The following is a 26,164-nucleotide window of genomic DNA, read 5'->3' as shown; positions in this document are numbered from 1 at the left end:
AAATAAATAAAATAAAGGGACTTTAAGATGGGGTTTTTCTGTGTAGTTCTGTCTGTCCTGGAGCTCACTTGTGTAGACCAGGCTGTCCTCAAACTCAGAGACATCTGCCTGCCTCTGTCTCCTGAGTGCTGATATTAAAGGTGTGTACTATCTTGCCTGGCTTTGATTTAAATTAAAGAGAAAAACAAAAACAGAAACATTTATTCCCCAGGGGATGTTTGGTTTGCCATCACAGTTTGATATTTCAGTGTCTCTTTCTGGCTGTGGCAGTGACTGGCATGCATAGTCTCCCTCGGCACAGACATGTTCCCGTTCACTTGCTACCTACCTGCTTAGCTAATAATAATCTACAGCCTGAAAGGATTTTAGATTGACGTATAGGGCAGTGCTTGGGTGACAGTAAGATGTAATCTTTCCAGATAAATGAAAAATAATCCAAGTTACAAAACTATACACTATATTCCTAATTTTGAAAAATGAAATATGTGCATGATTTATAGCAAAATATTAACTCTGACTTCAATACAGTTGAGATTACAGGTCACTTTCATTTTATTTTTGCTTATTTTTATTTTCTGATTCTTAAATTCCAGCACAAACCAAAAAAGAAGCGGGGAGAAAGATAATCTTCAGAGCCTAAAAAATAGACATTACATAAGTTTTTGAAGCAGAAAAGAAGTGTGCTCCTGAAGATTCTCTGACAGATGAAGGTGGAGATGAGATCCCGTCTCAGCTGTGGCTTCTGAGGAGGAGTGTTAGCATCAGGGCAGCAATGAGGATGGAGAGGGCACAGACTGTGGGTACCACAATCTCCGAAGCCACATGCATGTGCCTAAGCAAGGGCTCTGAAACGGACAGAGAACATTCCTCCAGAAGTGAACTTGGTTTTGAAGCAAAAACTAGAGAAGAGGTACCACTGTGGATTTTTTTGTTTTTGTTTTTATATTTTTTGGGGGGAGGAACTCTGTAGACCAGACTGACCTCCAGCTCGAAGATCTGCCTGCTTCTGCCTCCCAAGTGCTGGGACTAAAGGTGTGCACCACCACCACCCAGTTTACCACTGTGGTATCTAATTGTCCACATTTTTTTTTAAAAAAGGAACCAAGCTAGTAAATCAAACCTATTTTGAAATGGTGTTCTGGGGGCATAGTGCCAAGGTGGAACATTCACTTGGCGTGCAGAGCCCTGGGGAATCCCTACCATCACACAAAACTTACATGAGAGCTGGAAGTGTCACAGAAAATCTGAGAATGCCTAGATTTGGTTCTTTCACTGGAACTTCTGTGAGCCTAAATATAGATAATATTTATGCTGGCATTAATTTGAAAATATTAGCACCCTTATTCCATGGATCCTCTAGATTTTTACTGAGTAACTTGTAAAAGAACCCTTTTGGCTGGGTGTGGTGGTGCATGCCTTTAGTTCAGCACTGGAGAGGCAGAAGCAAGCATGGTCTACAGAGGGAGTTCCAGGACAGCCAAGGCTACAAAGAGAAACCCTGTCTCAAAAGAAAAAAATAAAGAATCCACTGGAATCATTTCTAACTTTTTGAGTTTGTTATTCTTGATATACTTATATCTTATATACCCTTAAGAGATGTAGGAATGTCTATATTACAATTTCTAGTGATTATTCTTAAACTCATTTTCTTTGTTGACACAAAAATTCATTAAAAACTTAAACAATTATTTGACAGTTCTTGTGTGGTTTAAAGAGCTAAGAGGTATGTGCACCAATCCAGTAGGAGACCTTCATGCAACTCGCTTTGATTTGTCTACTGAGCACCCTGGTGACTGAAATAAACAGGCGTGGGTAAGTTCTCAGTCTCGTCAGCAAGTCCTGCATTATAACGTGTTACACTTACTTTGATTTGGTGGACTATGGTTTACATGGCCTGGTTAATTTTTTTAATTAATTTATTTTTCTATTATCAGCTTGATACAGTATAAATTCTTACCTTAATAGTGAAATGTTTCATTGAGGCTTGCTCAGTAATTGAGTAAAACCAAAACTTATTATAAGCCACAGTCATCCTAGGGTCCCCCCTTCTATATATATAACCTCCCTGGTTCTGTGGGTTGCAGTCTGATTGTTCTTTGCTTTATATCTAGAATCCACTTATGAGTGAGTACATACCATGTTTGTCCTTCTGGGTTTGGGTTACCTCACTCAGGATGATTTTTTCTAGTTCCATCCATTTGCATGGCCTGGTTATTTAGGAGTGGGGATGCTAATGGGGGTGCATGGTCATATACTAGTTCGTTGAGAGGATTTCTGCACCATCTGCTTTGATCCCACATTAAAGGATGATATTAAAATAGGAAGTGTATTTTTTGATTGCCCTTATGCAGAAAAATGGATTTCAGAAACATTGGTGGTATTCTGTATTTTGAATCCTTTTAGATCTCATTGCATAAGAAATGATACCTTTTGGCTCACTCCTTTAATCCCAGTCCCCAGGAGACAGAGGCAGGCAGATCTGAGATCTGTAAGTTCAAGGCCAGTCTGGTCTACAGAGTGAGTTCCAGGAGAACCAAGGCTACACAGAAAAGCCCTGTCTCAAAAAACTTTAAAAAAAAAAAAAGAAAAAGAAAAAGAAAAAAGGAAATGATGCCTTTTAAAGTAGGGACAGTACTTTGTTCATTGTTGTTATCTCCGAGGCTTAAAATAACCCTCACATATTAGAGGGTACTGACTAATTATTTGTTGAAGATCTCTTGCAAGCCTGTAATCTTTGGGAAGCAAGAGTAGGAGGATCACAAGTTCAAGGCCTGTCTTGACTACTGAGTCTAAAGTCATCCTGCAGCTGGCGGTGGTGGCACACGCCTTTAATCCCAACACTGGGGAGGCAGAGGCAGGCAGATCTCTGTGAGTTCGAGGCCAGCCAAACAAAGGAAAAAAAAAAGTCATCCGAGGCAAGTTAGTGAGACTTTGTCTCAAAAGTAGGGCAGGGCTGGAGAGATGGCCCAGTGGTTAAGAGTACTGGCAGCTCTCCCAGAGGACCCGGGTTTGATTCCTTGCTTGCACATGACAGCTCATCACTGTCACTAGTTCCAGGGGACCTGACACCATCTTCTATCCTCCTTGGGTGTCAGACATGCACGTGATACACAGACGTACATGCAGACAAAACACCCATTCACATTAAAAAGAAAAAAATTTCAAGACAGGGTTTCTCTGTGTAGTTTTGGTGCCTGTCCTGGATCTCACTCTGCAGACCAGGCTGGCCTCGAACTCACAGAGATCCACCTGGCTCTGCTGGGATCAAAGGTGTGCACCACCACCACCGCTTGGCTGAAAAAAAAGTAGGGCTGATGAGATAACTTAGTGAGTAAAGGCCAGGCCACCCAAGCCTGACATACATACATACATACATACATACATACATACATACATACACACACACATACATACATACACCCAAGCCTGACCACCCGAGTTCAATCCCTATAACCCATGTAGGGATGGAAGGAGAGAACACCACACTGTTGTCCTCTGAGTGCCTCACATGCTCTTACACACCACATACATACACACACACACACACACACACACACTAGCAATAAATACCATTGACGTTTAAAAAGACAAAGTAAAAAGGATAGGGATATAGCTCAGTAGTAGAGCACTTAGTGTTTTTGAAGGTCTACGTTCAATCCCTAGCAATGCCACACACAAAAATTACTTGCTTAATTAATATAAGACCTGTGTTTTGCTTTTCTTCATTCCAGTTGATAATGGCTGGGTTTTCCTCTTCTTCCACAATCTCATTTTAGCAAAACTGGTAAGCACATAAATTTACAGTATAATTCAAAAAGAATGACTAGAGTTCTTGAAATCGTTTTTGGGATTGGGGAATGGCTCAGTCAGTAAAGTGCTTGCCTTGTTTGACCTCTAGAACCCACATAAAAAGTGATAAAATGCAGTGTACTTGGAATCCCCAGAGACAGGGAAGTAGAGACAGGAAGAGACCAGAGCTAGCTGGCTAGCCAGTAGACTAATTGATGAGCTCCAGGCCAGTGAGAAACTTATTCTCCAAGAGGTGATTGAAGTTCCTGTGTGTAACACTAGGCTGTCCTCTGGCCTGCACACAAAGGTCCACGCACAGAAGAAGTCTGCCCTCCCCCAGTTCTCATATGCCTGCATGCTTTCTCCTTCTCTCACATTGTTTGTTTTGCTTTGTTTGTTTGTTTGTTTGTTTGTTTGTTTGTTTTAGGTAGAGTCTCCAGCCCACATTAGTCTGGAATTCATGTAGCCCATGTTTGCTTCAATATGTATATCTAGGTGAGTGGTAGGAGGGTGGGTAGGTAGATAGGGAGGGAGGGAGGTAGAGGCTGGGAGTTTAGCTTGCTTAGTATGTACAAAAGCCTGCCTTCTAGTAGCCCTAGCACCCAAAAATAAAACTTTAAAAATGCTTGTAAGACAAAAATTAACATTAAAGAAAAAGACATTTTTAGTCATAAATGGTTGGGAATATTAATATTAGGTAGATAATTTTGAGACTTTTGGTAATGCCATCACATGTAAAATTACATAGTTATCAAAGAAAAGAATGTCCTCACCTGTGGCAAGCATCTGGTTGTTGATGGAGCAAGTTTCCAAAGCGTTGAGACGCCAGCTTTCCACCTAATAAAAACCCACTTGATAAGCAAGGATGCCTTATGTTTTTATATGTTTGAAATTGTTTTTAGGATAAATGAAGGAATTTTTTAAGTAATATGCATTTATGTGTGTGTGTGCATGTATATACAAGTGGAAGTCAGAGGACAACTTGCAGAAGTCAGTTCTTCCTTAACGCTTGGGTCCAAGGGATCAAACTTAGGTTGTCAGGCTTGGCAGCAAGAGCCTTTAACAGCTCTTCAGTCTCACCAAGACAAACACAGTTTGGATTTTATTAATTTTTTTGAGAAGATCTCATTGTAGACTGGCCACAAACTGGCTATGTAGCTGAAGCTGACCTTGAGATACACCCCAGCTTCAGGTGTATTGACTCTAGTACTGACAGAGTGAAGAGCTCAGGGCAGTAGTCACTGACTTTGAAGCAATTCTAGCAAGGAAGTCAGATTTTTTTTTTCCTCTCTTTTTTTTTTTTGGAGCTAAGGACCAAACCCAGGGCGTTGTGCTTGCTAGGCAAGTGTTCTACCACTGAGCTAAATCCCCAACCCCTAATTTTTTTATTAAAACGTAACTTACAGTCCATGCTTATAGATGCAGTTACAGACAAGGTAGAGCTGATGGGAAATTTGTAGGTTATTAGAACTATTTGGTAGTTTGTTTGTTCTAAGATTTTAATTTTTTTGTAATGTGCCTGTGTCTGCCCTTGGAGGCCAGAAGAGGGTGTTGGATCCCCTGGACCTAGGAGGTGCAGCAGTCGTGCTGACAGCTGAACAAGACTCCCTGTTTGATAGGTTTTAAAATCTCAAAGTTTGTTTCTGTTTAGTCTTGCCTTGGAGGCAGTGCATCTCTGCCATTGGTGGGAAAAGATATAGTCCTACATTTGATTTACAGGACTTGTTACATATTGAAGAGTGGGTAGTATTTGTTTGCATCAGGGTAACATTTTTAAATCATCAGAATTCCCATCTGATCATCTTTTTTTTTTTTTTTTTTTTTTTTTTTTTGTCTTCCTGTTTGAATGTTCTAGACACAAATAAAAACCCGAAGGGGTAGCTAAGGGAAAGGCAGCGTTGGAGCTGGAGCTCAGTGGTAGAAGCCTTGCCCGTCATATGTAAAGCCAGGGCCAATCCCTGGTCCAGCAACCCAGGAAACAACTGAAACCTTTATTGATTTGCTCTGTTAGAACCTACTACAGACAGGACTCTTGTCACCCTGATGCTCTGGCTGCAAGGGACAAAATCTTGAGGTGTGCTTACTCCATCCTAAGCAGGGGTGGTGAGAGGCAGGGGAGGCCATGTTCCCCATCCGCTTCCTTAGAAGGAGGAGGAGAGGTGTGGTGTGTCTCAGTTATTAGTTCTTGTAAGAACAGAACAAATGTCATGGGAAGTTAGCCCTACCTCTCGTGGGTTTGGAAACCCGTTGGCTGTGATGATCTCCTTGTAATACTGAACTGAAGCCTTGGGATAGCGAGGCTTGTTTCTCACATTGAATTCAACATAGTAGAATCCATATCTATCTGCATAGCCTTTCTCCCATTCAAACTTATCCAACAGAGACCAGGAAGTATACCCTTTTATATTCACACCATCATTTATAGCTGTGAAGACATGATTCCGTTTTTAATACATTTCATTTGCTTAGAAGTACGTACATAGTATTGAGTTGTTTCTGAGATTTAGAAGCAAGTTTTAGTTGATAGTAGATGATAGTTTGAATTTTGTCTAAATAGAAAAACATAATAAGACAAATCTGTTTTATCTTACCTTTTAACATTTCATTTATGTACCCTTTGAGGTATTGAATTCTCCACTCATCACAGAATTGAGTGCAGTGTAACTTTTGAGATGCTCCGTTTTCTGTTACGTAAATGGGAGGGTCGCCATATTGAGTCTGAAAGTGAGGCAAGAATGAGTACCAAACATCTGACGTACAAGTGGTCAGGGTCACATGGCTGCCATTTTGTAATGAAGTGCCTGTTAGCTCTTAGTAGGTATCACACACTTAATTGGTGTCAAGTAACATTTATTGAGAGATGAGTGTGGGCAGGTGAGTTGATATGGAAGAATATAGTTCTCAGTAAATGGACCTTGTTTGGGAAAATGCACTTCAAGTCTTATTCTTTCCCATAAATTCTATTTCAGATTAGGTGGGCCTTAAAAGGACTAAATGCACCTGAAAGAGGAGCAGTCATTTTCTTCAGTGGTGTTTACTGGTTATTTGTCCTCTGTGAGAGTAAATACTCCAGTAAATAGCCTCTTACCCATGTGCATGTAAGCAACCCCAGTTGAACTCAGTGGTCACACACACAGACACAAAGACGTAAAAGTAGGAGGCAAATTTGTTGGGAAGAAGTGGGTTAAGCGAAAGTGGGGGTGGGGAGAAGAGTTAATGGAAGGTGGATGTGATCAAAATACATCACATACATGTATGAAATTGTTGAAGGGTAAATTAAAAAATTTAGGGGGCCGGAGAGATGGCTCAGTGGTTAAGAGCACTGGCTCCTCCAGAGGACCCAGGTTCAATCCCAGCACCTACATGGCAGCTCATAACTGTCTGTAACTCTAATTACAGGAGATCTGACATCCTCACACCAATGCACATAAAATAAAATTAAATAAATTATAAAAAAAAAAATTAGGCTAAGAGACTATAGAGATGACTCAAAGCTGTTTTCCAGAGGATCAGGTTTAGTTCCCAGCACAAACATGGCAGCTCACAACTTTCTGTAACTAGTTCCCTCTTCTAACCGCTGTGGGTACCAGCTCCCCTTGTGGTGCACATAAATTAAATGTCAGATTTTCACCTGTAATTGGAAGTGGTTGTTTACATAAGCATCAGTCTGCAAGGCCTGTGTGTAGAGATTGTGAAGTGCAGGGGACTGGATTTATTGGCTTACTAACTTTTTTATTGTTGTTTTGAGCTGTTTTTCTTTGCTGGAGGTAGAGTCTCATGCAGTTCAGACTGGCCTTGAGCTCATTGAATATGCATTGAGTAGAGGCTGACTAAATTCCTGATCTTCCTGCAGCCAGCCTCCCAAGGGCTGGGCTTGTAGTCGTGTGCCTCCATACCTAGTGTTTGATCAGTTTCCTATCGAGTCACCTGAGTGTTTGCTGGAAGAGACAAAACTCAGGTCTGAAAGTCTTACACAGCTTGATGGGATAAGTACCTGGGCAAAGTTGAGAAGCCTCCTGAATCCCCATGGCACAGAATAGAGCCATGAAGACCCCATATCTGGCCAGTTAGGGTCCACAAGTTCTACTAAGTCACGGTCATTCTGGTAGCTGGGCCCCTGGTGGGAGGGGTATTTCCTTTGAGTGATGTATCGAGTGGTGAAGTGGCCCAGTCCCAGGAAGTCAGATGTGCCTTTAATGTAGCTCTTCTCCTGAAGGGAGAACGTGGGCAACCTCGACATCTCCAGACCTTGCTCTGCACTCTTTGTTCCTGGCAGGAGAGAATGTGAGAATTAACTAGGTCTTATTTGTCACAGTCATTTTGCGTTGTCCCACACAGTCCTGCTGAAACGGTGGTGTATAAGCTGGGCTTTGGTGCTGGAGCAGTGACTCGGTGCGTAAGAGCATTTACTGTTCTTGCTGAGGACCCAGGGTCCATTCTCAGCACCCACATGGCAGCTCACAACTGGCCATAACTCCAATTCTAGGAGGTCTAATACCCTCTTCTGACATCCAAAGGCACAAGGTACGTGCATGGTGCACATACATACAAGCAGGCAAGCATTCATACAAAATTAAAATCTGTTTTAAAAAGCTGAGCTTTAAAGAATCCAGCTGCAGCTGGGTGTGGTGCATGCCTTTAATCCCAGCACTAGGGAGGCAGAGGCAGGTGGGTCTCTGTGAGTTCCAGGCCAGCCAGGGCTATTACACAGAGAAACCCTGTCTCAAAAAAAAAAAAAAAAAAAAAGAGGGGTTGGGGATTTAGATCAAGGCCCTGAGTTCGGTCCTCAACTCCGGAAAAAACAAAAACAAAAAAGAAAAAATCTAGCTGCATAGAAAATACACCCTTGGCCTTTCAAACTGGAATTGTGACATTGGAACATCATCTAAAGAATTTATCTTTTAAAGATTTATTTTGCTTTTATTATATGTATGTTTATGTGTGTGTCCACATGAGTACAGTGCCTGCTGAGATCAGAAGCAGATGTTGGCTCCTCTGGAGCTGGAGTTAACATGAGTTGTGGATGCTAGGAACTGAACCCTGGTCCTCTGGAAGAGCAGCAAGTTCTCTTAACTGCTGAGTTATCTCCCCAGGCTCTATCAAAAAAGTTTCAAAATGTAATACTGCTAACTATTTGTAGCTAGGAGTATAGCTTAGTAGTAGAGTACTTGACAGGCATGTACAGGGCCCTGGATTGGACCCCTAGCAGGCAAAGAATGGAATATTTTCACTCACTAATGGTGAGTGGTATATGGACAGCTCCTTAACTATCTGAAAAAAGCAGGGTTGTATTGTTCCATACATTGAAGCACTGGTAATGTGGGTTCCTTCTAGAAGGAAACTGGAAGGCCATTGGTGGTAGGAGAGTCATGGATGTTTTCCTACATTGTTGACAGTGTAGGATGTGACAGGTTCTGCGCTGGGAAATTTTACCCTATTCTAGGATTGAGAAGGTACGTCTTTTTTTTTTTTTTTTTTGGTTTTTCGAGACAAGGTTTCTCTGTGTAGCTTTGCGCCTTTCCTGGGACTCACTTGGTAGCCCAGGCTGGCCTCGAACTCACAGAGATCCGCCTGGCTCTGCCTCCCGAGTGCTGGGATTAAAGGCGTGTGCCACCACCGCACGGCGAAAAGGTACGTCTTTTAACTACCAAGCTCCAAACCTCTTTATCCTGTCCTCGGCCCGCACGTGGAAAAGCATCTGTGTTCAGGTGTCTTCACTGTAAAGTAAGTAGCAAAGGGCTGGAAACAGCTTACATTTTTATTGCTAAGGGATGGCTAAATAAATGGTGGAAAACTGAGGATGTGGTATGCACAAGGCCTTGGTTCTGATCCCCAGTACCACAGTACTAATAGGGGCTGGAGAGAGGGCTCAGCAGCTAACACTTGCTGCCAGAGGACCTAGGTTCAGTTCCCACCACCCACAGGTGGCTCACAGCCATCTGTAACTCCAATTCCAGAGGATCCAATACCCTCTTGTTGCCTCCATGGATACCATGCGTACATATGGTATATAGACATGCATATTGACAAAACATAAGATCTAAACCCCTCCTAAAATAATAATTATTGTTGAATGGCCATCCGTACCACAGTGTGTAGCCATTAGAATAAGCAAGGCAACATTTTCTATGCCAACATAGAAAGATTCCCTAGATACATGTTCATGGAAGAAAAGATGCAAATCACTGATTATAACATTATATACTCTGGCAAACAATGATCTAATAGGACAATAAGATCATTTGCAGGGAGACTATTGACTTTGATTCAAGAGTGAAAGGTGTGTGTTATTAATATCCTTAAAACATCATCAAGGCCAGGCAGTGGTGGCACACACCTTTAATTCCAACACTCAGGAGGCAGAGGCAGGTGAATCTCTGTGAATTCGAGGCCAGCCTGGTCTACAAAGTAAGTTTCAGGACAGGCTACAAAAGCTACACAGAGAAACCCTGTGTGTGTGTGGGGGGGGGGGGATCAGCATGTTATTGCTGTCAGTCAAATTTAGTAACTAGAAAAATCACCAGGCACTATCCCTGCACTGTCTCATACAGTAGCTACTACCATATGTATCTACTAAATAGGGCTAGGTCCCATACTGAAGGTCTGAATTTTTTTAAGTTAACATACAAAGTAATGGGTTTCATGATGTCATTTTCATATGTTGTCCTATTATGCTATAGTAGTTTGAATGAAAGTGGCCCCATAGGCTCATAGAGACTGGCACTTGTGGAACATTGGTTTAAGATGTGTGACATTTGTTTATGCCCTGGAATATTTGTTTAATGACATAAAGTTTTTTTGCATTTGTTTTATGTTGCATTTGTTTGACTCTGTAAAGCTGTGTTACTTTGCCTGTCTAAAACAGGCAAATTGGTTGAATAAAGAGCTGAACGACTAATAGCTAGACAGGATAGAGGGATAAGTGGGGCTGCTAGGCAGAGAGAATAAATAGGAGGAGAAATCTAGGCTTGAGAGAGGAGCTAGGAACAAGAAAAAGGAGAGGAGGATGCCAGGGGCCAGCCACACAACTAGCCACGGAGTCAAAAGGGAAGAAAGATACATAGAATAAGGGTAAAAAGCCCAGAGGCAAAGTGTGGAAGAAGAGAAACAGGTTGACTTAAGTTAGAAAAGCTGGCTAGAAATAAGCCAAGCTAAGGCCAGGCATTCATGAGTAAGAATAAGTCTCCATGTATTTATTTATGAGCTGGGTGATGAGCCCCCAAAGGAAACAAAACAAAACAAAAACTACAGAAACTATGGGGAAGTGTGGCCTTGTTGGAGGAAGTGTGTCACTGGGAGTGGGCTTTGAGGTCTCATATGCTCAAGCCATGCCCAGTATGGCATTTTCTCTTCCTGCTGTGTACAGATTCAGTTGTAGAATTCTCAGCTCCTTCTCCAGCACCATATCTGCCTATGTGTAGTCATGCTTCCTGCCATGATGATAATAGACTAAACCTCTGAACTATAAGCCAGCCCCAATTAAATGTTTTCCTTTATAAAAGTTGCTGTGGTCGTGGTGTCTCTTCACAGCAGTAGAAACCTAACTAAGACATATGCTTTGTCCTTATTTGCCCTCTTGTGGAATATTAATTTAAGATGTGTTACATTCATTTATGCTATGGAATATTTGTTTGATTATGTAAAGATGTGTTATATTTGTTTGATTAAATAAAGTTAACCAGGGGTCAGGAGGCTGAGTCAGCAACTAGCTAACAGGAAGTGGTAGGGAGGAACCATGTGTAGCTAGGGTTCTTAAGTGGGGGTGGAGCAGAAAGATATGCTATTTTAGGAGAGAAGGTTAGCTACTTTCTGTTTAGCCTCTGAGCCAACAGAATTTCACCTGAACCTTTGACTCCTGAGTTCTGTAGAGGAATAGAGATCTAGGTAAAGTTCCCTTTAGAGGATAGAGCCAGTGCCTGAGGGAACAGAATTCCTGCCTGGCTATGGCCAACGTGGCTGAACTGCTACTGGGAGCTGTGGAGTTGCAATTGCCAATTAGGACAGCAGTTGCTTAGTTTAATTTAATGAAAATAAAAACAAAAACAAACATTTGGCACCCCATGTTGGGTGCTTAAATATTGGGTTTTTGGTTTGTTTGTTTTTTTTTACTCCTTGGCTCTTTGCTCTTTTGGGTGGCCTGCCACCCAGCTCCCAAATACACACAGAGTCTTATTCTTACTTAAAAATGCCCGGCCTTAGCTTGGCTTGTTTCTAGCCAACTTTCTTTAACTTAAATTATTCTGTTTATTGCCAGGCGGTGGTGGTGCACGCCTTTAATCCCAGCACTCAGGAGGCAGAGCCAGGTGAATCTTTGTGAGTTTTTGAGTCCAGCCTGGTCTGCAGAGTGAGATCCAGGACAGGCTCCAGAGCTACACAGAGAAACCCTGTCTCGGGGGAAAAAAAAATATTCTTTTTATCTTTTGCCTCTGGGTTTTTTCCTTTTCTTACTTCTTTTACTTTGTGGCTGACTGAGTGGCTGGGTGGCTGGCCCCCAGTGTCCTCCTCTCCTTGTTCTCTTGCTTCTTCCTCTGATCCTCTAATGTTCTTCTCCTTCTGTTTATTCTCTCTGCCTGCCAGCCCCACCTATTTCTCCTGCCTTGCTATTGGCCATTCAGTTCTTTATTAGACTATCAGGTGTTTCAGACAGGCACAGTAACACAGCTTCACAGAGTTAAACAAGTGCAACATAAAAGAATGCAACACATCTTTGCATCGTTAAACAAATGTTCCACAGCATAAGTGAATGTAACACATTTTAAAATAATACTCTATCACACCCTCTTTCTCAGTTGATCCCTCTTGCCATATGTATTCCAGTACTCTTTTTCCTTATTCCCCCTTCCTTTATGATCTCTTCCTCTCTTCAGGTTATCTCCCTACACACACACACACACACACACACACACACACACCACTAAAGTTTAAAGTCTTCATTTGGAAGAAAACGTTCAGTGTTTATCTTTCTAATTCTGACTTATTTTGATTAATGTAATTTCCAGTTCCATCCATTTCCTACAAAGGTCATTGTTTCTCTTTTTAATGCCCACATAAAATTCCTTTGTGTAGCCAGGCAGTGATGGCACACATCTTTAATCCCAGCACTTGGGGGATGGGGGAATGAAAGAGGCAGATGGATCTCTGTGAGTTCGAGGTCAGCCTGGTCTACAGTGTGAATTCCAGGACAGCCAAGGCTGTTACACAGAGAAACCCTGGGGTGGGGGGGAAGCAGGGGGGATTTCTGTTTTGTCTATATACTGTATTTTCATTATCCACCCATCTGTTGATGAGTATCTAGGATGATTCCATTTCCTGGCTATGGTGAACAATTCGGCAATAAATATGAATATCTAAGTGTCTTCAGTGTGTTTGTGTTACGTAGTCTAGTGATACATAGCTAGGTCATTTAGTAGTTCTTATATTTGGGGGTTACCGTGGCAACACTGTGTAGGTCAGCCGACAACTTGAAGGAGTCTCTTCACTCCTTCCACCTTGTAGGCCCTGGGAAATGGAATTTATTTTAGATCAGCAAGTCTAGTAGCAAGTGCTTTTACTCACTGAGCCATCTCTCTGCTCCTATTTTTAGTTGTTTGTAAATTTTGTTTTGTTTTCTGAGGAGACCACACTGATTTCCATAGTGGCTGCACCAGTTTTTACTCCCACCAGCAGTAAATGAAAGTTCTCCTTTCTCAAATCCTATCGAGGGTTTGTTTTCTTGACAGCCATTCTGCTCGGGTGAAATGAACTCTCAACGCGGTTTTAATTGCATCTCCTAGTGGCTAAGGATGCTGGCGGAAGCCAGACACAGATAGACAACCTCCGCTGCTCTCACCAAAGGGCAGCAGCTCTCCCAGAGGCCCGCCCATGGCTATGAAGCCACGGTAACAGGAGCAGAAAGCTCTGGCTGGGCAGCTGCCTGCAGAGCACTGTGGGTAACAGTGTACTGTGCCTCTCAGAAAGCTAGAAGAAAGAGGTTTTTATGTAAGCTATCTGTATATTATTTCTCCTGCAGTTGTACATAAAATGGCTTTACATTCAAAAACAAGGACAAGTACTATAGAATTGTATTACATGAAATATATAGAAGATACAAATTCATAGAAACAGGAAGATGCCAGGCGGTGGTGGCGCACGCCTTTAATCCCAGCACTTGGGAGGCAGAGCCAGGCGGATCTCTGTGAGTTCAAGGCCGGCCTGGGCTACAGAGTGAGTTCCAGGAAAGGCACAAAGCTACACAGAGAAACCCTGTCTCGAAAAACAAAAACAAAAACAAAAACAAAAGAAACAGAAAGATTAGAAGATTAGACGCTATCTCAAGATGGAGAAGAAAGGAATATAGAGCAGTGATTTCCTAAGTACAGAATCTCTGCTTTGTGTGATGGAAAAGCCCCACAAACAGACAGTAGTATCAGGACATAATATCATGAATGTAATAAATCAATACAATTAATGTAATTAATGAATATCTTAAATTTAGTTATTGAAGAAATACTGTGAATGTAATCAATGAATACCACAAATGTAATTAATATCATGAGTGTAATTCATGAATATCATGACTTAATTAAAAAATAAATAAATAAAAAGGCAAAAAAAGGTAGAAAAAAGAGGTTTAACAGTTTTTTTTTTTGTTTTTTTGTTTTTTGTTTTTTTTGGTTTTTCAAGACAGGGTTTTTCTGTGTAGCTTTGCGCCTTTCCTGGGACTCAGTTGGTAGCCCAGGCTGGCCTCGAACTCACAGAGATCCGCCTGCCTCTGCCTCCCGAGTGCTGGGATTAAAGGCGTGCGCCACCACCGCCCGGCGGTTTAACAGTTTTTATCATAAAGCAATGATAAATAACACGTGTTTAACCCGATGTAAACATCAGTGTACATGTATACTGAAACATCACACAGCCCAATGAATATGTATAGTTTTAAAAAAAAGTTTAGAGCAGGGTTGAGGATTTAGCTCAGTGGTAGAGTGCTTGCCTAGCAAATGCAAGGCCCTGGGTTCGGTCCTCAGCTCCAGAAAAAAAAAAAAGTTTAGAGCTGGGGAAATAGCTTAGTTGGTAAAGTGCTTGTCTTGTAAGCATGAGGACCTGATTGTCAGAACCCATGTTTAAAAAAAAAAAAAAAAAAAAAAAGGCTGAGTACGGGCTGTTGAGATGGCTCAGCAGATAAAGGTGTTTGGTGTGCAGACCTGTTGACCTGAGTTCCTTCCCTGGATCCCCTGGTAGGAAAAAAAACAACTCTGGAGTTGTCTTCTGACTTCCACACTTGTGCCTTGGCATGAACACATACACACACACAATACTTTTCTTAACTGAGCATGGTGGTATGTGCTTGAATCCCAGCACTGGAAAGGCAGAGTTAGGTGGATTCCTATAGCTCACTGGCCTATTAGCTTCTCCAACTCAGCAAGCTCCACCACAGTGAGAGACCCTGTCTCAAAAACAAGGTGGATAATGACTAAGGACCAACTAAGGAGATTGTCCTCTGGCTCCCACATGCATATGCATGCACACCTGAACACATATACTTGCACACATGAACACATGAGCAGATGAGTTAAAAACATGACTCGGCTCACCAATGTGGTCCTTCATAACTTGGGGGTAGTCACCAGCATAAATAGGGTTGGCAAACCAACCAAGACAGAACTGTAGGTATCTCTCAGCTGCCTCAATATCGTTGGGGTTGTTGATGTCCACAGGTTCCCCCCAGTCACAGTTGAGTGAAATTCCCACCATGCCTTAAAGGAAGGAAATGAGGGTAGAGAGAGGCAGGATCTTGGCTCCTCAGGGCCTGTGTCTGAGCCTGAGGGTCCCAGCTCACCTTGCTGTTTGCTGCGCCATGTCGTGTTGTAAGAATGCCAGGCTTGGGCGTGTGCCTGAAAAAAAGAAGTCATGCGTGCACCTGGCTCTTCCATTCCCCTGCCTGCCTGTCTTCTTTCTTCCTCCCTCCATTTCTTCCTTCTCTTCTTTTGTTTACTTTGGAGGTGGGGGGTTCAGAGGACAACTTGCAGGAGTTGATTCTCTCCTTCTACCATTCCAGGAATTGAACTCAGGCTGTCGTTCTGAGCAAGTGTCCACCCACAGCCATCTTGCCGGCTGGGGAGTAGCCTTTCTTGCCTTCCCTACTTGAGCTCCAACTTCAGATTTCTCATGTTTCCTAATCCAGGCTCAAATACCACAGACGCCCTCCCTCTGACTTCCTCTGTACTGTGGAGGAAGCGTAGTCTAGAAGGGGCAGAAGCCACTTTGTGTGCACTGCTGTTGCTACCCCACCCCCACATCAGGGACACCAAACAAGTGTTCTGTCAACTGAGCTACCCTCAACCCATCATTTATTGTCTCTAAATTGTTTGCGTAGGTCTCCAGAAAGGCAGCAGTGCTTCCGAGAATTTGGGGAAGTGTAAGTCCCTGAGGCTCCTCACCAGGACCTGCTGAAGCAAGCTCTGGGAGCAGGGCCCAGCAGCCTGTGTGGTGTGTTTCTTTTTGTTTTGAGGCAGGGTCTCATGGAACCCTGATTGTCCTCACACTTGCTGTGTAGTTAAAGCTGGCTTTGAACTCTTTTTTTTTTGGTTTTTTTTTGGTTTTTTTTTTTGGTTTTTCGAGACAGGGTTTCTCTGTGTAGCTTTGTGCCTTTCCTGGGACTCACTTGGTAGCCCAGGCTGGCCTCGAACTCACAGAGATCTGCCTGGCTCTGCCTCCCAAATGCTGGGATTAAAGGGGTGTGCCACCACCGCCCAGCTGGTTTTGAACTCTTACCCCTCCTTGTTGCAGGATATTTGTTTACATGCGTCTGTGTTTTGCCTCACCTGCCTAAGGCACCTGATTGGTTTAATAAAGAGTTAACTGGCCAATAGCTAGTCAGGAGAGAATAGGCGGGACTTCCAGGGAGAGAGAGGAACTCAGGAAGACTCTGAGGCCTGTGGTATTAAGCTAGTGAGACACAGAGGGAGTCAAGTGTACAAAATAGAGGAGAGGTAAAGAGCCATGTGGCAGAACATAGATTAATAGAAACAGGTTAGTTTAAGTTATAAGAGCTTGTTGGGAGCAAGCCTGAGCTAAGGCCAAGCTTTCATAGTAATAAATCTCCGTGTCACCTTCTGGGGGCTTGGTGGTCTGAAGAAAGTCCAACAAGAAAGACCCGATACACCTCCTGCCTCCACCTCCCAGATGCTGGGACTACAGGTGTGGCCTCAAGCCCACCTGCAATCTTTGTTTAAACAAGGTCTCCATGGGTTTCTGACATTTGCTGAAGTTTGAGACTCATTCGTGTGAAAACTCAAATGGTTCAGGCTGCAGAGGTTTCGAGTGTTACTTGTTGTTCCCCAAAAGCCCTTATTTCAGCATCCTCTTTCTGTTTTGTGTGTGCTTGTGTGCGTGCGTGCGCGCGCGCGTGTGTGTGTGTGTGTGTATGTATGTGTGTACACCCATGCATGCAGCATGCAGAACATGTGTGTGTGTATGTATATGTGTGCACCCATGTATGCAGCATGCAGAACATGTGTATGTGGAGGTCAGAGGTCAATCGTGTGTGTGTGTGTGTGTGTGTGTGTGTGTGTGTGTGTGTGTGTGTGCGCGTGCAAGCACACGTAAGCGTGTGTGTACACACACTCGAAGCATGCAGGTACATGTGCATATATATATGTGGAGGTCAGAGGTCAGTCTTGGGTGGTGTTCCTCATGAGCCATCCACCTTAGTTTTTGCAACAGGGTCTCTCACTGGGACCTGGATGAAGCTTGCTCCAGTAGGCTGGGTTGTGGCCAGCAAGCTCCAAGAATCTTTGTCTCAGCCTCCTAGTGCTGGATTACAACATGCATTACCATACAAGCTGGCTGGTTTTATGCCAACTTGACACAAGCTAGCAGAGAGGAGGGAACCTCAAGTGAGAAAACGTCTCCGTAAGATCGGGTGTAGGCAGGCCTGTAGGGCGTTTTCTTAATTTGTGATTGATGGGGAGGGCCCAGACCTTTGAGAGTGGGGCCACCCCTGGGCTGGTGGACCTGGGTTCTATAAGAAAGTGGGCTCTAAGAAAGTTGTCATCAGAGAGGCTTCCTCCAGCAGCTGATGGGAGCAGATGCAGAGACCCACAGCCAAACTTTAGTCAGAAAGAGCCCAAATTAGAGTTCTCCATCAGGTCCCTTCCCTTGGAGCTCAGGAAACTCCGTGGAAGAGGGGGAGGAAGAATTACAGGACACCAGGAGAAATGGCCCACAGAGGAGCTCACGGAGACTGAAGTGGCAATCACAGAGCCCGCATGGGTCTGTGCTAGGTACTCTGCATATGCTATGGTTTGTTAGCTTGGTATTTTTGTGGGACCCCTAACTGGGAGTGAGGGTGTCTCCGACTCTTCTGCCTGCTCGTGGAACCCTTTTTCTCCTACTGGGTTGCCTCACCCAGCCTTGATATGAGGGTTTGTACCTAGTCTTATTGTAACTTGTTAAGCCATGTTGGGTTGATATTCCTGGGAGGCTCTTTTCTGAAGGGAACCTGAGGAGGAGTGGATCTGGGGAAGGGAGGAGGTAGGGGAGGAACTCCGAGGAGTGTCGGAAGGGGAAATTGTGGTTGGGATGTATTGTATGAGAGAATTTAAAAAAAAAGAAGAAAGCAAGCTGAGCAAGCCATGGGGAGCAGTCAGTAAGGTACTCGTCAAAGGCCGCTGCATCAGCTCCTGCCTCCAGGCTCCGCCCTGCTGGAGTTCCTGCCCTCACTGTTTTTGGTGATGGATAAGTGTATGTATAGTGTACACACATACATGCATACATATCTGTGAGTAAAATAAACCCTTTCTTCATGCTGCTGTTGAGCACAGTGACAGAGAGGTCCTTTGAGTAAGAATGCCCCCCCATCTGAATGCTGAGTCACCATAGAGTGGAACTCTGATAAGGTTAGAAGGATTAGGGGATGTGGCCTTGTTGGAGGAAGTATGTCACAGGGGGTGGCCTTTGAGGTTTCAAAAGCCGCTGCCAAGCCCAGCCTGTCTGTCTGTCTCTCTCCGCCTGCAGATCAGGATGTAGCTCTCAGCTCCTTCTCCAGCACCGTCCCCGCTATTATGCTCCCTACCGTGACAGTAATGGACTAAACCTCTGAAACTTTAAACCAGCCCACAGTTAAATATTTTTCTTTATAAGAGCTGTGTGGCAGAGGCAGCTGACCTGCGCTCATGGGAGCTCACGGACTCTGGACCAACAGCTCGAGACCCTGCATGAGACCCATGTCTGCATGTGTGTGACAGTTGTGTAGCTTGGTCTGTTTGTGGGGCACCTAGCAGTGCCCTCAGGACCTGTCCCTGGTGCTTGAGCTGGCTTTTGGGAATCTATTCCCCATGCTAAGTTGCCTTGTTCCACCTTGATGCAGGGGGAGGAGCTTGGTTCTGCCTCAACTTGATGTGCCATGCTTTGTCGATGCCCATGGGAGGTCTGCACCTTTCTGAATGGAGGTGGAGGAGGAGTGAATGGGGACAAAGGTAGATGGGAGGCTAGGGGGAGGGAAGGGGAGGAGAGGAGGGAAGGGAAACTGATCAGTATATAAAATAAATGAAAATTTTTAATTAATAAAAAAAAGAGTTGTGTGATCAGCCAGGCAGTGGTGGTGCACACCTTTAATCCTGACATTTAGGAAGCAGAGGCAGGTGGATCTCTCTGAGTTCGAGGCCAGCCTGGTCTACAGAGTGAGTTCTAGGACAGTCAGAGCTACACAGAGAAACCCTGTCATGAAGAACAAAAAGAAAGAAAGAAAAAGAAAAATGTGCCATGGTCATCACAGCATTAGTAACCCCAACTAAGACCCTCATTAGGGTTAGTAACCCTAACCCAGCTTTTTTCCCTAGGTCCTGGGGCTTGAACTCAGTTCCTCATGCTTGCATGGCAAACACTCATAGACTGGGCCATCTTTCCAGTCCCTGTGCTTGTTATTTTACTAGCTAGTATGTAAGTAGAAAAACAGGATGAACCCTGGAACTGTCTGGTGATGTGGAACATCGCCAAGACAGTATCACAGTCCTAACTGTTCATATCACTCTTTCATAGATTGCTCTGCCCTTTAACTGTTAAGTTAAAGAACTCTTAAGTCAGGCTAGAGCAGTGACTTAGTAGTTAAGAGCACTAGCTGCTCTTGCAGAGGACCCTTGTTTAGTTCCCAGCACCGACATGGCAGCTCACAACCACTTATAACTCTAGTCCCAGGAGAGCCAATCCCTTTTCTCGGCCTACCAGAACACCGCATTGCACATGGTGCACCTATCTACATACAGGCAGAATACTCATACACATGAATTAAAAATAGATCTTTGAACGCCGGGCGATGGTGGCGCATGCCTTTAGTCCCAGCACACGGGAGGCAGAGGCAGGTGGATCTTTGTGAGTTTGAGGCCAGCCTGGTCTACAGAGCGAGATCCCGGAAAGGCACAAAACTACACAGAGAAACCCTGTCTCAAAAAAAAAAAAAAAAATAGATCTTTGTAAAAAGCTCAAGTTGCCAAGCAGTGGTGTTGCACGCCTTTAATCCCAGCACTCAGGAGGCAGAGGCAAGTGAATCTCTATGAATTCGAGGCCAGCCTGGTCTACAGAGTGAGTTCCAGGACAGCCAGGGTTACACAGAGAAACTCTGTCTCAAAACAAAACAAAAAGTCAGTTTTGTAAAAAGTAAGAGAACTGTGAGAGTCGTTTCCGTGACATGAACTCAGGTTGATGTGTCACCAGTGGTCTATCCTTCCAGCCAGGCGTCCCCGGGGAGAGTTCAGCTTTGTGTCCCCAACATCGTTCCTGTATTTTCACTCATGTCTTGTAAGCAGCCCACTGTCTCTGCCCTTCCTCAGCTTTCAGTGATGCTAGGCACCTACTCTGAACGCCTCCTTCCCGTTCCTGCAGATAACCAGCTGGCTGCCCGGAAAACTTCCACTAGAACTTAAACTGGAAAAGGATGTGTCTGCCTTGATCTCTCATGATGCTTCCAAACTGTTCCTCCCCCTTCCTTCCCAAACCCCAGGTCATGACCAGTGCTCACTCTGACTCCTTTCCGCTGGTCTTTGCGACCTCTGGTTTCTTCCTTCTATTATTCCTGCATATTTTGTCCCTTATTTACCGTCACATACCGTCTTCTTCCCATCACCATTCTTCATCAAGTTTACACCTACACACACAGATTTCCAGATGCCTGTCTCTATCCTCTGGGGAAGACAAACAGTAGCGGCTGTAGTACCTCTACGTAGTGGAGTGACTGTGAGGCGATAGGATGTAGGATGTGCCCTCTGCATATCCTCAGAGTAGAAGGGCCCATGGCACATACTGATGTGGCAGAGGATCAACGTGACCCCTGAGGCCGTGACTCCACCTGGAGCCCAACCCTCGCCCCAGAAGGATCTGGCTTACCTTAATGATATGGTGTGCCGCCACATACAGACCAGTGCCCTGGAGCCTCAGGCCTGGTGCGTGGAGACCGGTCTCATAGCCTTTTTCTACCATGGTCTGCAGAGACAGCAGTGGGAACCCCAGTGCCATGAGGGACGACAGGGGCCATCCCTGTCTCCCCATCTGAGGAAGACCCCCTACTTACCCGGGGATCACTGAATGTGAGCCAGTGCTTTACTCGGTCCCCAAAGACCTCAAAACACAGGTCAGCGTAGTCCCTGAAGTATCGGGTCATGCTCGCATTCTGCCACCCACCGTATGTGGCCTGGAGCATCTGCCAACAGAGAGAGAAGCTGGTACCCTGGGGAGATTGGAGGAGGTTGGTGGGATGCCTGGGGAAAGCGTGGAGGACTGCTACAAGAGCGGGAGCAAAGACGCAGGGTGAGGCACAGGGCCTCTATGGCAAAGGAGCACATCCTGTGAGCGAGCCGGAAACCGGAGGCAGCAGAGGCAGCTGGAAGCGCCTGCTCAGGAAGAAGCTGACACGCTGGATAGTTAAGACGTAAACTGGGCATAGGGGCACATGCCTCTCATCCCAGCACTCGGGAGGATCAGAAGTTCAGGGTCCTCCTCGGGTACTTAGCAAGCTCAAAGTCTGCCTAGGTGGGTGCTGGGTGAGCTATGATCCTGGGGAAATGTCTGGGACATCCATTGTTAGTGTAGAAGGCTGGCACTGGTAGGAGAGCCCTGGTGAGAATTTTGAGGGCACGCCCTGGAACCCAAGCTGTTAGTGTGAGGTTACCTCAGTGGCAGAAGCCTGCTGTCCACTGCCTGTGCACAGGACTTGTCATCCATCTGGTTACCTAGTGCCCTCCCGGTATGCTCGAAGAGATGCTCCCCGGACAAGTCAGTAGAAGCTCCAAACCTGATGTGCCCTCTGCCCCAGCCTTTACTAGTTCCCCAACCTAATTTCCGGTCAGCTTGGAGCCGGGGGCCTCAGGCCACTCCTCCGGTCTCCAATAATGCTCTACAGCATGCCCCTCCCACCCAGAAGCCCCCCCCCATACCTCCTCCCTTTACCCTTCAATGCGTGGATTACACCCCACCTTCTCCCCCATTCCTCCTTAAAACGTTGGACCCAGCACCATTTGGCACAGCTCACAGGCAGCCATATCCTTGGCGTGGCTGTGATCTCTGTTGGGCCCAGGTGAAGGAAGGAAAAACTGCCTAATGGTTAAGAGCAATCTCTCAGGCATGCTGGGACGTGGCTGGGCATGGTGTCACTGATGAGGGCAAGTGGTACTGCCTCAGACACGGGGAAAGAAGGCTGAACCAGACCGTGGAACACACCGTGTCACCAAACCTGAGTCCACAGTTCTTGCTTGGGCCTAGGCTTTTTCAGCTCCGTAGTAGAGTGCTTGTCTAACAAGCACAGGGTCCTGGGTTCAGTACCCAGCAGTGTACATACACACAAGGATTTTTTCTGATTTTTTTTTGAGTTGATCTTGTATCCTGCCACTTTACTGAAGGAGTTTATCAGCTGTAGTAGTTCCCTGGTAAAATTTTTGGGGTCACTTATGTATACTATCATATCATCTGCAAATAGTGAAAGTTTGACTTCTTCCTTTCCAATTTGTATCCTTTTGATCTCCTTTTGTTGTCTTATTGCTCTAGCTAGAACTTGGAGTACTATATTGAATAAATATGGGGAGAGTGGACAGCCTTGTCTTGTTCCTGATTTGGGTGGAATCACTTTGAGTTTCTCTCCGTTTTAATTTGATGGTGGGATTTTTTTTCTTTTTGATTATTTTTTCCTTATGCCAAATGTTGTGTAAAACGTTAGGACCACCCTCTCCATTTACTACAAGCAGCATGGCCTCCCAGCTAATGCTGCTTATGTACGTATGTGGGTGGGGGGGTGAGGGTGGGGCGAGGCTGGAGGGGCGGAAATCAACGGCAGGTGTCTTCCTTAATCACTCTCCACCTTATTTTTGAGACTGGAGCTCATGGATTTGACTGTGCTAGGCTGGGTGGCAGTCTTCACCAAGAGCCAGGATTACCAGCACATGCCACCCATCACGCCCGGCTCTTTCTGTGGGTGCTGGGGATGGTCCTCGAGCGAGCCCTCGTGCTGGCACAGCAGGGTGTTATCGACGGATCCATCCCTCCCGCCCCGTGGATGTTATGAAACCTCCTCATGAACAGGATCCTGTATCTTACAAAATGACGTTCATTCCTGTCACCCTTCCTCCTCTGCCTTGCGGGGACACAGCGCCGCCTAGAGGACACAGTGTTCAAGACCCGGTCTTGGAAGCACAGACCAGCCCCCACCTCACTGATTCTTTTGGCATTTGCCCTTGAACTTCTCAGCCTCCAGAACTGAGACAGACTTCTGATGCTTTTAACTTCACCTGTCTGGCACTCTGCCGCAGCAGCACAAGTAAGCCAAGACAGTCGTTCCTCACATCTTCCTATCCAGAGCCAGACCCCAGGCTATGCCCACTTTCTCAGTCACTCTAGGTCCTCACACCAAGCTCCCTCCTGCCGAACCCAGCTCCTCTAAGCCTGCCTGGCCCTCACCTGAGGCAGATCCCAGTGGTGCAAGGTCACAATGGGGGTGATGTTGCTCTTCAGCAGGGCATCAATGAAATCACTGTAGAATTGGACTCCTCTGTTGTTCACCTGTTCAGCTGAAAGTGAAACAGAACTTGGCCTTTCCTACGGCGTTCTCGGGTCCCATGGCCTTCTGCAGGCTGAAGCACCCGGAGCCCACGATGATGTCCTGAGCCACAGACGAATGCTGTTGGTATGCCTGGAGTCCGGTTACCTGCTGAACCCATGCTCCTGGGCTGGCCACCCTCACTTGACATTGATCCCTGCAGAGCCTAGGGAGGGACTATTGTAACTCACCTCTGACACCTGTGGGCAGGATCCGTGGCCAAGACAGGGAGAATCGGTAGTGACTGACATGTAGCTCCTTCACCAGGGCAATGTCCTCCTGTGTAGACAGGGTGGGGACACAGGGGAAGACAAGTCTTGGGGGCCTAGAGAATCATACCTCTCTGTAGCTCCAAGTGGTGTCCTCTATAAGGGCTATACTACGAATTCCCTCTCCATTCTGGCAATGTGCTCACGGACAAAAGGTTGGGAGAAACTTGAGAAGTCCACGCAGGATTCCCATAAACTTGAATGAGAAAAGGGGTTCTGAAGGTGAGCTGCCCCACGTCCTCCTGAAGGCTCCGGGGCCAAGTCGCTGGCCTTTCGGCACCCAGTTGCTTGGACTGAGGTACTGACCCATCTCGTTTTCCTCCTTCCTACCTCCTGGCACTCACAGCCCTAGCCATCTCTGCCCCACCCTCTTTGGCTGGGTACAGGGTGATTAGCAGAACATCAGGTTGACATTGTCAGTGAGATGTCCCCACCTCTCAGGCAGGATGGCGCCACAGCCCCCTTCACTCACCTGAACTTGATAGTAGCTGTCACAGGCTGTGTCTGCTGTATCGTCCCCTAGCACCTGCCCCTTCCTGCCGTGCGTGAAGGCATCCCAGATGCTGGGCCCTTTCCCGTCCTGGTCCCACGCACCTTCTGTCTGGTAGGCAGAACTGCCCACGCCCCAAGAGAAACCTGCAGAGAGAGGCCCCCACGCCAGGCCCTGGGCCACCCCGCCAGGCCCTGGGCCACTCCAGCTTCACCTACACTGGGAACTGCAACCATGCTTCCCAGGCTCAGGGCACCCACCCTATGGCCTGCCCCGTCTCCCCGGAATAGGAATGTAGGGGGCAAGGAGAGAGAAGATACAGTAATCAAAAACATTTGTGAGGGCTGGAGAGATGCCTCCGCCGTCAAGAGCACCGGCTGCTCTTCCAAAGGACCTGGGTTCAATTCCCCATCCACTTGGCAGCTCACAGCTGTTGGTAACTCCAGTTCTAGGATCCATCACCCTCATACAGGCATACATGCAGGCAAAACACGAATGAACGTTAAAAAAAAAAAAAATTTTTTTTTTTTTTCCGAGACAGGGTTCTCTGTAGCTTTGGAGCCTGTCCTGAAACTCTCTCTGTAGGCCAGGCTGGCCTTGAACTACAGAGGTCTGCCTGTCTCTGCCTCCTGAGTGCTGGGATTAAAGGCAAATTTTTTTAATTAAAAAAAATTGTGTACAATTACAACTCTAATGTCTATAGATTTTTAACATCTTGTTTTAGATTTTTATTTTATTTTTTATTATCAATTTGTGTTTGGGAGGCTGAGAAGTGTGTGAGAACAGGTGTCTGAAGAGGCCAGAAAGGGGTCTAGATCCCTTGGAGCTGGGATTCCAGGCAGTTGTGAGTTACCACATGGATGTGGGTGCTGGGAGCTGAATTCCAGTCCTCTACAGAGCAGTAAGCACTCTTTTATTTGTTTGTTCGTTTGTTTGTTTTTATTTTTGTTTTTTCGAGACAGGGTTTCTTTGTGTAGCCTTGGCTGTCCTGAAACTCACTCTGTAGACCAGGCTGGCCTCAAACTCACAGAGATCCGCCTGCCTCTGCCTCACGAGTGCTGGGATTAAAGGCGTGCACCACCACCACCCAGCTAAGCACTATTAACTGATGAATTCTAGTAAGTTTTAAAATGTCTTTGAGTTAGGGATGTAGCTCAGTACCAAAGTGCTTGCCTAGCATGGACAAGCTGTACATTGGATTCAATTTCCAGCACCACATAGACACAATGATGGACCGAGACACCCCACACACACACATATACACATACACACCTATACACCTACCTATCAGGAAGTTTTTCTTTAGAACATCCACCTGGAGGTGTTTCCCACTGTACCAGACCAGAGCACCCAATTCCTTGGCAAGTCAGCCAAGGTAAGGAAGCCAACAGAGACCAACAAATGGATAGACAGACAGTCTAAGAAGAATAGGGAAGGAATGGACATACCAGGTGGAAAGGTTCCATAGTAGAAGGATGCCTCTTCTGGGGATCCTCTCCTGGCAGCCCCTACCCTGGGCACCAGCAGGATCCACCCAAGGATGATGACCCACACTGGCTTCAT

At 45.5% G+C, this 26,164-nt stretch overlaps 2 protein-coding genes across 4 annotated transcripts in view; one reads left to right on the top strand and one right to left on the bottom strand.

Moving 5' to 3' along the window:
* The window catches only part of Zwilch (zwilch kinetochore protein), a 33,823-nt gene extending 32,279 nt beyond the window's left edge, over positions 1-1,544 (top strand). The window contains exon 19 of the mRNA XM_059268101.1: positions 594-1,544. The gene's annotated coding sequence lies outside the window, so the exon portion shown is untranslated. The remainder of the gene's footprint in view (positions 1-593) is intronic.
* On the bottom strand, positions 632-26,164 carry Lctl (lactase like). Of its 3 annotated transcripts, XM_059268086.1 has the most exons (13): positions 26,050-26,164; positions 24,584-24,747; positions 24,034-24,121; positions 23,704-23,813; positions 21,329-21,457; positions 21,145-21,240; positions 15,602-15,656; positions 15,357-15,518; positions 7,784-8,058; positions 6,381-6,507; positions 6,015-6,214; positions 4,563-4,626; positions 632-845 (listed from the first exon to the last, which is right to left on the bottom strand). In XM_059268086.1, exons 1-13 carry the CDS (start codon positions 26,162-26,164, stop codon positions 730-732), a joined length of 1,701 nt encoding a protein of 566 aa, XP_059124069.1. In that variant the 3' UTR covers positions 632-729. The 3 variants fall into 3 exon arrangements, with proteins under 3 accessions (XP_059124069.1, XP_059124070.1, XP_059124071.1); XM_059268087.1 differs by lacking the exons at positions 4,563-4,626; positions 6,015-6,214; positions 23,704-23,813; ... (1 more) ...; positions 24,584-24,747; positions 26,050-26,164 and having other exon boundaries at positions 21,329-21,418; XM_059268088.1 differs by lacking the exons at positions 4,563-4,626; positions 6,015-6,214; positions 21,145-21,240; ... (2 more) ...; positions 24,584-24,747; positions 26,050-26,164 and having other exon boundaries at positions 21,329-21,418.

Source organism: Peromyscus eremicus, chromosome 7 (genome assembly GCF_949786415.1).
Source record: "Peromyscus eremicus chromosome 7, PerEre_H2_v1, whole genome shotgun sequence".
In the NCBI taxonomy this organism is placed as follows: domain Eukaryota; kingdom Metazoa; phylum Chordata; class Mammalia; order Rodentia; family Cricetidae; genus Peromyscus; species Peromyscus eremicus.
Note: the sequence above shows the minus strand (reverse complement) of the source record. Positions and strands in the feature narration are given on the sequence as shown.